The sequence below is a fragment of the Crinia signifera genome, chromosome 2 (assembly GCF_055691185.1).
Source record: "Crinia signifera chromosome 2, ASM5569118v1, whole genome shotgun sequence".
NCBI classification, from domain to species: domain Eukaryota; kingdom Metazoa; phylum Chordata; class Amphibia; order Anura; family Myobatrachidae; genus Crinia; species Crinia signifera.
The window spans coordinates 45794681-45807203 of NC_139218.1; the positions used below are offsets into that span (position 1 = coordinate 45794681).

The 12523-nt window shown below is 47.3% G+C and overlaps 1 protein-coding gene across 4 annotated transcripts in view; it reads left to right on the forward strand.

The window, feature by feature from the left end:
- EPHA6 (EPH receptor A6) overlaps nt 1–12523 on the forward strand; it is a 698400-nt gene that overhangs the window by 673107 nt on the left and 12770 nt on the right. For 3 of the 4 annotated variants that reach the window (XR_014470285.1, XM_083171946.1, XM_083171947.1), the window contains 2 exons: nt 3569–3762; nt 8662–8811. Coding sequence is in view for 3 of the 4 variants with exons in the window: in XM_083171946.1 (XP_083028072.1) it covers nt 3569–3762; nt 8662–8811 (344 nt within the window). In the remaining variant the exon portion in view is untranslated. The remainder of the gene's footprint in view (nt 1–3568; nt 3763–8661; nt 8812–12523) is intronic. The other variant, XM_083171949.1, reaches the window with a different exon arrangement.

Genomic DNA, 12523 nt, shown 5'->3' on the forward strand with positions numbered 1-12523 from the left:
GGATGCAGACAAGTAGATCTGCGGTTCCCGGCCACAGACGCGTAGGGGGTAAGGTGTGTGTGTGTGTGTGGGGGGGGGGGGGTGTTCTTAACATTAATGGAGGGGGGAGCGTTTACCTGCTCGCTAGGCATCAAGTATATGCAGGTCTGAATCAGGCCCTTCATGTTTGAAAGAGCAGCAGTCCCCACTCAGAAGGAACCCGGATACAATAATGTGCAGGAAATAAATGAGATAGCGCGTCGGTATCAGGTGCAGCAAACATCTGAAACTACTTTTATCTGCAGAAAACAAAAGTTCAGGCAAAGTACATCTATCATACAGAACCATTTAGCATACTTCTGTTCATTCCGTAAGTGAATGTATAAATTAACCTGCACTATAAAACTTACAGATTTTCTGAGAGGGGGGAAAAAAAACACAGAACAGCTAATGGATTTCAAACAATACCGACATAATTGCTTGGAAAAAAAATTAAACAAAGAGCATGGGCTGCTGCTGGTAAGTACGGTGTCTCCCAGGAGTCTGAGCTGATCCAAGGGGGATGTCACTGCCTTGTTCAAATTGTTGGGAAAAAAAATAAAGTGCAATAATTTCTACTCAATTTATTCAACAAAAGATTTTTTCTTTCTGCCGTTAAATCTACAATAAATGCCGCCGAAGAGTGCGGCGCAGCGTGTGGAGATAATGGAATTACTTGGTAAATGAACTCTAGGGCCATTGGGTTTCACTAGTCAGTGCCATTGTTGCACATTGATATTGTGGTGTTATAGTTAATAAAAGCGAAAGAAAATGCTTTTGTAGCTTTGTATGAATCACTTGCATATCACTTCAGGCACCTGGTGGGTAATGATCTCCCAGCCGTGTACAACACAGACATTATACCACAAACACAATTAACGTCCAATTGCTAACAGCGGCCTCTTTAGATCCTCACAATAGTCATGAGCTCCAAGGGTTTGTAATAACTGGCCATGTATATGGTTCCGCTTATTAGTGGTTTTGTTATTCCGGTGTTAATAGTATTTCCCAAGTTACTGTATATACTGTAATAATGACACAATGCAGATCTGAGGCAAAACCATGTGCACTGCAGGTGGGGCAGATGTAACATGTGTAGAGACAGTTAAATCTGGGTGGGATGTGTTGAAACTGAAATCTAAATAATGTGTTAAAATAATGCAGCCAGTATTTACCCTGCACAGAAACAAAATAACTCACACAAATCTAACTCTCTCTCTATACATGTTACATCTGCCCCACCTGCAGCGCACATGGTTTTGCCCATTTTGAGAACAAATTTGTACTGCGATCAGATCTGAATAAGGGCCAATGTCAAAATAATTTGATTGGTTAATATGCTTAACTCCTATGTGAATGAAAATCAGTTTGCACATCCATCGTGGGGGAGGGAGGGGGGTCCCGCTCTTTAGGCTACCATACACTTATACGATTCGGGTATTTTTCACCTGATTCGGACATACTAGGCTGATGAATTTGGGTGAAAACTGCCCAAATTGTATGTGCCTAACCTCTGATTCCGATTCAATGTGTGGTGTCATGAGCATCAAATCGGAGCTGGAGTTCTAAAGGGCTGCACGTAGAGGCCCCCATACACTACTCCGAAGGGAGACGTCACATACAATCCACCCTCGCATGCGCTCCTTTTGCATACGCTATATATATCACATGCGATCCCAGCAAGGATCCGGCAAATCCTACATGCAGCCCTTGTGATCTACGGCGCCGATGCGATGCGCACAGAACGGTGCATCGGATTGGACTCAGAGGTTAGGCACATGCAATCTATCACTTTTCACCTGATTTCTCGACCCTAGTGCCCACTAGTGTATGGCTAGCTTTAGATTTGTCAGTTCCTGCAGACCTTGCTGGGATTGCAGGCGATACATCTTATGCAAATGGACCGCATAGGATGTATCCTGGTGCCCAGGAAGCCTGGTGGGCAGTAGCGACTTATACCCCTTTCACACCAGCCTAAATTCCCGGGTTGAGTCCGGGAACAACCCGGTACTACCTCTGGTGTGAAAGGTACCCGGGACAAATTACTGGGCTAATTTGCCGGCAATCCAACCCTGCTAGGTAGCAGGGTTGTTCCCGGGTTCAACCCGGGGACCTGGCTGGTGTGAATGGGTTTGGGTATATTTACCCGGGTTGCCGGGTCCTCGGTGTCCTGTCCAGCCGGGAATTGACGCAGGCGGCGGGCGCAAATGACGGGACAGCCGGTGGATGATGATGACGCAGCTCTCCGGTGGCAGTGCGGGCGCTGGAGAGCTGCGTCATCTTCATCCACCGCCTGTCCTGTCATTTGCGCCGCCTGTGTGAATCCCTGGCCTGTGCGGAGGACCAGCAACCGGGGTGAGTATTATCCCCACCTCCTGTCCACCTCCGCCGCCATCCCGCCGACTGCTGACGCCATCCCGCCGACTGCCCGCCTCTTCCCCACCTCCTGCCGGGCTCATTCCCGCCCCCTTCACACACCAGAGAATGCAGGGACATTTCTGGTGTGAATGGGTCCAAACCCGGGAATATCCCTGCTTGTCCCGGGAACTGAATTCCCGGGTTTGTCCCTGCATTTCTGGTGTGAAAGGTGTATTAGTGTATGGGTTCCACTACTTAGTTATATTTTCACTTTTTAAAAATCCAGAATGGGCTATATACAAGAATATATACACCCAGAGCAACCCAACACGGTGCCTCTCTGCGTGCATTGCTCAATCCTAATTTGGGTACCTTCCAAAATATAGAAGGATATACATAATATTTAGCATTATTCATGTACTAGATAAGGATTTTACCCTCCTGTGTGCTATATAGTGATGTGTAGGCTATCCAGCAGGTGAGATCATTTATATATTGTACATTGGGCCTGCGAATTTTGCAGCTCTGGCAATTATTGTAGGATTGCGAATGCGCACAGTCCACAGTGTGCATGTGCAAGCCCTCCGTGGGGTCACAGCCAGTGACGGTCTGTAATCACAGGCCATATACTGACTGACTGACAGCTGACTGATAGCTGCCTGGGATTTGTGGGCGGCACCCCAGCATTTTCTGGAAGTGCCGTAAAAAATGTAGGCACCCCGCTGGGGGGACGTCATCAGTGGCCCCGATCTCCCCATAGTGCTGAGTAAGTATTGACTTACGCGGTGCTACGCGTGAAGGGGCCCATTTGACGGTGAATGTATTTCCCACTCTGTGCACAGCTGCAGAGCCATTCGCAACCGTGCACCAGGGCGGCCCTCCACTCAGGCGGGGAGGGGGCTAACTGATCGCAGAGCTGCAAACAGTTGCAGACCTACTGTAAGATCAGGATTGAAATGTAATAGGGTGCGACATCCGGTGACAACATCCAGTCTGGTGACAACATCCAGTCTTATCCATAACCCATGTAATGTAAATAATGTGTTCTGAAAGAAATGCTGTAACACAGCAGAATGTTCCAGGTCCTTTCCAGAATATTTCAGGTGCCGGGTTACCTGGTCTTGCACTTGCAATTATACTGTATAGATACAACATGTTTAATATGGTTCTATCTGTGTTGCTATTTCTTTAGGTAATTCTGTCCATAGAAGAAGGATATCGCCTCCCTGCTCCGATGGGCTGTCCAGTCTCTCTTCATCAGTTGATGCTACATTGCTGGCAGAAAGAAAGGAATCACCGACCCAAGTTCTCAGATATTGTCAGCTTTCTAGACAAGCTCATCCGCAACCCCAGCGCCCTTAACATACTAGTGGAAGATATTCTCGGGTAAGGAATACAGTCATTTATAGGAATTGCTGCCGCTCGTACAAGACATGCATCAGCCGTGTACGTGGCTGTTCCTAGCTCACATCATTCAGCTATGACTAAAGTCAGACTGTGTCCAGCAATCAGCCAACTGGCCATGTGCACCACATGATTTGTTGCTGCACCCGATGTTAAAGTGGATGAATTGTACTGTAGATATAGGGGTATAATGACCACATGTATCACGTACAATGTACAGTCATCATCCAACTAATGCAACTCAGTGCAGGAATTAGACTTTCCCAGGAAGGGAATTGGTACTCCCACATATAAGTACCAATTTACATTACACCACACAGTATTGTCTATTATTCACATTACACCGCACAGTAACACTTGTACACACTGTAACCCTTTAGACACACTGCACATGGTATAGGTAGACACACTGCACCAGGTACAGGTAGACACACCGCGCCAGGTACTCCTGTGGGCACATAATGCCCACATAAGTAACACCCATTATGCACACAATGCCTAAAGAGCTCACAATGCTCCCCCCAGTTTCAGCTCACAATGCTCCCCCCCCAGTGTTAGCCATGTTCACCTCCCCTCCCCAGTGTCAGCCATGTCCCCTCACCCCCCCCATGTTAGCCATGCACCCCCCCCCCCTCAGTGTCTGCCATGTCCTCCTTCCTCCCCAGTGTCAGCCATGTCCCCCCCACTCCCCCCCCCCCCAGTGTCTGCCATGTCCTGCCCCCACCAGACACTTACAGTGCTTCATTAGGCACGCCCTCCATTTTTGCAGGCACACCCAAGAAAAGGCCGGGATCCACCCCACATGAGAACTCCCTGTCAGTCAGGCTGCCGATACCGCTCGCAGCCCGGCCTCGCACATTCGCATTGCAGCCAATGCGCAATAGTGAAACCATGGGTCTGAATCGGGCCCATAGTACATTGAGAGGAGGAAAACAGTTAGGGGGATATGCCTCAAACTTTCTATAGAAACAGGAGGAGAAGATGTCCGTGACAACCAATTAGATTCTAGCTCTCATTTGATAGACAGCGATAAATAATAGCTGTAAACTAGTTTGTTGCTATAGGCAACTATTCTACATTAATTTTTTGAGTAGGTTTGATACATCTCCTCCTTAGCGTTTGTGAACCAATCTAATGAGCTCATATGCTCATGAATTAGGGACTAAATAAAAACCGTACCCGGACAAGACCCTGGAACGCTGGACTGGACATCAAACTCTGCATTCTGGAGCTTGTAGTGTTTGGTCTGGGGGATGTCCCATCTGGGGGGGGTGTCCTGTCCGGGGGGATATCTGTGATAGCTTTCCCCAGTGACATGGAGAAGAGGAGATTACAGCCTCCCCGCGTGGCCCGGACCGTTCCGGTTTTTGCTACATGCCCGGACCATACCGGGTGGCTTTACTCTCCCCCTCCTCCTCTCCATGGTGACAGCTTTCACAGGCAGCCTCCCTGGACAGGGCACCCCCGGACCGGGCACTACAAGCTCCTGAATGCAGGGTTCTATGTCCGGTCCGGCAATCCGGGGTCTTGTCCGGGTCCGTTTTTTTACCCATACCCCATTCATTATTACAATATACAGTATCAGTGAGGGGGTGCATTACATAATCATATAGCAGTGCAAAGTATGGTGGAAAGCAGATCATGGCTCAAGATAATCCAAATGGCTTTATCCTATGAGCAGAAAAGTAAGTCAAGTAAAACCTTGCACTAATATAGCTGCTATTAATTGCCATGCATAAAGCCAGCTACGTAATGGAGACGAGCAGGGCTGCAGGATGACTTGAGCGCGCCCTCTGTTCTATGGCTTGGTTATTTATTTAGGTCTTAAACTTGTCATTGGATCTGCACAACGCACCTGTGCTTTCTGTTCATTTACAGCATGCTGTTATCCTGAAATATCTCTTAATCACAGTAATTACAGCTATCTGTTCCAATGACACAATCCTTTGAAGTATGAGTGCCGTCCATTATGAACAGTGATCACGGCTCTCTGTAATGGAACACTAAACATCTCTTGATGAATTGCCACCACTGGGTTATTGGTTGGGGTCAGGGCGCTAATATATCATCAATACTACTGCTCCCATTGTTCTGTTCTGCAATGATGGTATAGTAGAAAACGACTCAGAAAAGAGTCTTTGAGGATCATCATCAAGATTTAATGAGTCACGTCTGATAAAGGTGTTTGACGGACCAAACCATTTAAATATATTTTATTTCAATGTCATTTACAAATATATATATATATATATATATATATATATATATACTGTATATATGTTTTTTGAACATAGCACACATCTTCAGAGTTCTGGCTTGGGAAAAGTAGCTGGATCGGTGATTAGCAGCAAATCCCTTAGCCAATGATTTTTCCACTGTGTGCAGTCTATGCGTAACCCAGAAGAATCAGGCTGACCGGTCCAGAACTGAGGTCACACGCCTTCCCCTAAAACTCCTGGGCAGGCCTGCGTTTTCCCTGGCTGCCTACACTGCACCCATTATACTGTAAATACACCCAATGTCTCAATTTTCTTCTCCTCTAAATGTTTAAATTGAGCCAGAATCAAGCACTTAATTCCCTCAGAAGACCATACATGCATTTATATCATCACGCCTAGACTACTGTAATGCTCTCTACCTGGGTCTTCCAGCAAAAGAATTGCACCACTTGCAGCTGGTACAAAATGAAGCTGCCAGACTATTAACTAACCAGCCCAGCTCCAGCCACATAACTCCCATCTTCAATCTATACGCCCTTCACTGGCTACCTGTAAAATGGCGAATCGTTTTCAAGATTGGCTTACTCACTTTCAAGGCCCTACATGACCAGGGCCCAAGGTACCTGCAGCAGCTGCTGATTCCTTACTCTCCTACTCGATCACTATGATCCACCGAAGAAGACCTACTAACAGTACCCAGAATTTCCCTGAATTCATCTGGGGGACGAGCTTTCAACTTTGTTGCTCCAACTCTATGGAACTCTCTTCCTCGCACAGTGCGAGAAGCCCCCACTGTAGAATCCTTTAAAAATAGACTAAAGACGTACCTATTTACTCAAGCATTTCACTGATATCTACTGCTTGTTTTGTATTTTGAGCTGTAAAGACAATGGTACAGCACTTTGAGTCCTATTGAGAGAAAAGCGCTATATAAATATCATTATTATTATTATTATTATTATTAAATTGAGAAACCCATTCATGAATAACAGTATGTCTATGTTGATCGTAATAAGGTGCATCCAGAATAGTATAAAAACATGAAATAGCTTTGGACAGTGTCACAAAGCCGGGTTTGGCAGCGCTGCCCTGCCGGGCACTCACCTGTCTGCGGCGCATGCAGAGGCGCATGTCATATACTTCAGCTCCATGTGTCAGCCCTTGCTGGCCTTATACATGTATCCCAGCATGTTCATGGCCTCCGCTGCCTCTACACCGATACCGGCACCTGTTGTGATCCATGGGGTATTACATGCTTGTTGCCGCAGGGAGTTACATGCTCTTTGCCGTACTACTCCTACTGCTTGCTGTGGTGTGCACTCTCTTCCCAACTCCCTTCTTTTAAGCAGAAGGCCGTTTTTGCCTGCTTGACTACACACAACTAGTTGTGCACCCAGCCATAGAGGCCCAGCCAGTGTAATGCCCAGCTGGCCGCATGCTAATATAGCCTGCTAATGCGAACCGAGCTCCGGCCAGTAAGATGAGCGGTGCGCCCAGCTGCGCTGTCTCTAGCTCTTCTATTGGTGCTCCATTGGTTTGTCTAGCACGCCAATAGAGGAGCTGGAGACAGTGAAGTCGGGTGCAATGCTCATGTCAGTGGCCATCAGCAGGCTACATTAGCCGTTGTGTTAGCTTGCTGCCAGTTGGGCCTCACACTGACCGGACCACTCTTCCTTAAAGGCTGAGGTGCAGCGTGACCGCAGTGTCAGGCTGCACAACTAGTTGTGTTGAGTCAGGCATGAGCAGACGTCCTCTTCTCTGTCCGGCCCCATATGCTAACAATTGTACTAGCCCAGGGGGCACATGTCACCCTGCCCCGCAGACCAGCCCGCCACTGGGAGCCAGCTACTGCAGAATAACATTTCACTGCAGCACCGGGCTCCTGTCATTGCGGGGGAGCTGGCATTTTGGTGTAACTCCATGAAAGGGTGACATCTGGTTGTGTCCTGAGCCCCCAACACCTGTGCTACAATACAATGTGTGTTTCGAAAGAGAGGAATGACCATGCACCTTTACTGTAATAAAGTCAATTATTACTTATCTGTCATAAATATAATTCATATACAGGGGGTTAATAGTATTTTATATGAAGTGGAAAAAATTGTTACATTTAGCAATATTATTTGTTATAGGGGCATTATTATTATTTGGTGCTTAAAAATGAACAGGACCGCACTAATTGGTCAGTTTTTAATTGAGTTGGTTTGATCTTCATTATTGTTATAGTTTATGTGTTTGTGTTGGCTTCTTTACACAGTCATGAAATCTGGATAATTGGCTTTTGATAAACTATTAACTCTAGAGCAGGCATGTCCAAACTATGGCCCTCCAGCTGTTGTGAAACTACAAGTCCCATCATGCCTTGCCACAGTTTTGCTATTAGAGAATGGCAAAACTATGGCAAGGCATGCTGGGACGTGTAGTTTTTCAATAGCTGGGGGGCCACAGTTTGCACATGCCTGCTCTAGAGTGTGTGTGCTACATAGTATATACACAGTAAGCTCCGCGGGGGCGGGGACTGATAACAGTGATTATTAAATTGTCTCTGTGAAGTGCTGAAGAATATGTCGGTGCTGTATAAATAACTGTTTAGAAATAAATATGATACGTATTTACCATAACTAACAGCTGGATGTGTCTCCTGTTTCTGTTCTCCTTGCAGTGTGCCGGACTCACCGGGGGAAGCACCAGAATATCATTTTTTTGTCACAGTCACTGAGTGGCTGGAGTCCATCAAGATGGGTCAGTACGCTAATAATATCATTGCGGCTGGGTTCACAACGTTGGACTTAGTGTCTAGAATGAGCATTGAGTAAGTAATTTAGAACCAAAGATAAACATTGCAGAAATGTTAATACTATGGTATTACATTTACTAAATATTAGTATTTCTTCTGTATGTATACTGGAGATCTTTAGGATTTTTTTATATGTTGTCTTTTATTTGTTAAAATAAAAATACATACAGCAAGTATATATTGTAACACACACACACATTAAAAAAGTTTCTGCATTTACCCAAACTTCTATAATAATAATAGTAATGGCAGTTATGTGTGAGCACCTCGCTGTGTAGGGAAGCGCTCTAGCGATCATTGAGGGACTTGACGTGCGTGGCGGCATTTGAAAACCCCAGAGTCTGTAGCATTGTATAAGGGCCCTGATTCTGGTTGCCTCGGTAAGATCACAGCTTACCAAGCACCAGAGACGCCGCCCAACAGAATGGCCGACCCCCCGCCACCGCCGAATCCCCTCCTTTACATGCGAGGGGATGTGTTTGCATGTCTCTGCTGCAGGAGAAATCATTCGATGTTCATCGACCATCGAATGATTTCTCCTAGCTTCGAAGATAGAGGTCAGTGGGGACTGACTTTATGTGCAAGCCCCGGGACGAAGACAGGGTGGGAGGCCAACGTCCTGTAAAGGCAGCCATTTGTCCCCGGGACACATCGCTCCACTCGCATACCCAGGTGAATGCCCAGTGTTTTCATGGGGATGCCCTTACCATGCAGAGCCCCAAACATCAGAACGGGGCCGAATTTGACCCCGTCTGAATGAATTAGAATCAGCCCTAAAGCACCTATACAATATAATCAAGCTCCCTGCTCTAAATAGTGTTTCTGTGCTGATGCAAAGCGGGGACAGGCGGAATGTTCTGCTCTCGGAAGTGATGATGGCTGTGTTTGATGTGCAGCAATGATACCTAGCAATTCTGGCTGTGTACAATCATCCGTACACACTGAGCAATGTAGACTCTTTGGCAGCAATATCGCCCCAACATCGCTCCAGTGTATCCCCAGCTAATAAAATGTCAGTCATTCACTGTCTTAGGCACAACTTAATTCTGGCACCCAACTACCAGGGGCCGACTGAGGCACTGGCGGGCTCACTGGGTTCTAGCCTTGATGTTCATCCCTGTGTCTCCATATGCCAGGCGGCCGAGCAGAGAGGCGGGAGGTAGAGATGTTCAGCTAGTCCCTGTATATGTGTACTTTTAGGACTGATCAGCCATTCTGTCCCTGGCAAATGCCTACATTCAGTTAATGGTAGCACTAGTCCGGGTATCAGTAGTAGCAGGACCATCTCACCTTTTAGGAACACTGGGCAGTGGCCCAGAGCCCCAATATTCTAGAGGCCATCACACATGCTGATTGGTGGATGGCGATAGCTATGCAGCAATCGCTGTTGACAGCTGTTCTGTGTATGGAAGCATGCAGAGTTATGGAGGGGTTCTGTGCCAGTTATGATGTGTTTTAATCAGGGTTGCCTACTTTTAACGTCTACGCTCCAGGATAAGTGCAGAGAAGAGACTGTCAGCAGCACTTTGTGGGGCGGGGCCTTATGTAGACGTCATCAAGCCCCGCCTCCAGTACAGAAAATCCTGAATCACAGGAAATTAACGCTGTAGTGGGGGAGATGCAGGTGGCTGTCGGTATCTGGGAGGGTTGCCCACCTTATTTATTATTTATTTATTAACAGGTTTTTATATAGCGCACACATATTCCACAGCGCTTTACAAAGTTACGAGCAAAAACACATACCGAATTACAGTACAAGACAGTTTAGGACAAGTACATGGTTAATATGGATAGTTGCATCAGGGGACAGGACACTGAAGCAATCATCAGGGTGGCAGTGGTTTATATATTCTAAGAAAGGCGCATGAGGAGAGAGGGCCCTGCTCGTGAGAGCTTACATTCTAAAGGGGAGGGTTAGACAGACTGGGGTAACACAGAAGGGGAAGAAGTGGGCATAAACATAAACAGAAGGTTAGGATGAGAGATGGTCAGGTTTTATGCAGGAGGGTGGGAAGAGGTCAGCTTAGTCTTTAATATTTTAAGTCTAAAAAAGCGCTGGGTCATCCAGGAGTAGACAGCAGAGAGACAGTTGGAGAAATGAGTGAGGATAGAGGGAGAGAGATCAGGAGAGGAGAGGTAGGTTTCAGTATTATGAAGTCATTAGAAGTACAGCTGTGCATTTTCCGGGGGGGCTGATTTTGGGGAGCCTCCCGTCCATTCCGACTTTCAACTTTCAAGCATTCCCTGAAAACTCACCTCTTCAGGCAAGCCTATCATTTTTACGTACCACACGCATAACCCTCTGAGGCACTTATGTATTATATAGCTTCCCTTCTGGACTTGTAACTTGGTGGGATTGCTATGCTATTACTGGTGCCTGTCCTTGTGTTTCCCTCCTATGTCCCTATAGATTGTAGGCTTGCAGCAGGGCTCTACTACCTCCAAGTCTGTCTGTTACCCAGTTTGATTTATCACTGTCTACAATTGTAAAGCGCAACGGAATCTGCTGCACTATATAACAAACTGTTAATAAATAAATAATAAATAAATAAGGTAATGCATTCCTATATATATTAAACAGTATGAAAATATCTAACACTCATACAATACTATGCATAATCACACTAGCTATGTAGCACAAGTTGGTAAATTTTCCATTGTTTTTAAAGAAATGTATTGAGATATGGTCTACAGTTTATCTCTGTAATTCATTAGTTTCACATTTTCATGAAAGGTTACCAAATAGGTTAGTTACCTAAGGATCACTGCTATTTCCTCTATGTGCCCTCTTTTATCCCATGCAGAGCTGCCAACTCTTGAATATTTCATCGGTTACCCGTTTTCCCATGGTGAGTGGCAGCACTGACCATATAGTGCAGGGAGGAAGCACTTAGCATCAGTGGCGTAACAGAAAATTTTGCTCCCCCCCGCCGGGACAATATCGTCGCCACCTCCCCCCCCCCCCCCCCCCCCCCCGGGGAGCTGGCAGGGGGGTCCGTGCGGCGCGGGGGTACCTGTGGTCAGGGACTCGGGAGAGCCTGGAGGTCCCTGCGGCGCTGATTATGAGTTGCCGGGGTCCCTGCAGCGAAGTGGAAATACTGCGCTACCGCCGTGCGGCGGCGCGGGAAGCACTTCTGACTCTGAAAATACTGGGCGCATGCTGATTGGCTGAATCTCAGCCAATCAGTCTGCGGCTGCGGCCAGTGTTTTCAAAGTTAGAAGCACTTCCCGCGCTGCCGCACGGCGGTAGCGCAGTATTTCCACTTAGCTGCAGGGACCCCGGCAACTCATAATCAGCGCCGCAGGGACCTCCAGGCTCTCCCGAGTCCCGGACACAGGTACCCCCGCGCCGCACGGACCCCCCTGCCAGCTCCCCGCTGCACCCACAAGCAGTGGGGAGCTGGCGAAGAAACAACAGCGCCCGCAGACCCCCGGCGCCTCCCCGCCACCGCGGGAGCTGCGGCCCTTTAGTTACGCCACTGCTTAGCATCACACTTCTTCTAAGTCCACCGTCCGTAGAACCGATGGGATTCTGGGGGTGTGCTTAAGAGGAATGTAATGCCTTATTCCCCTCTGCCAGTCCTCCTCTATTCCCCTCTGCGAGTACCACAGTACCCCTCTCTGCCAGTCTCACGGTACCCCAACCCCCACTTTTCCCTGCAAGTCACCCAAAGCCAATCTGACTATTCCTCCTTATGCCAGTCCTCCTGTGCCCCCTCTGCCAGTC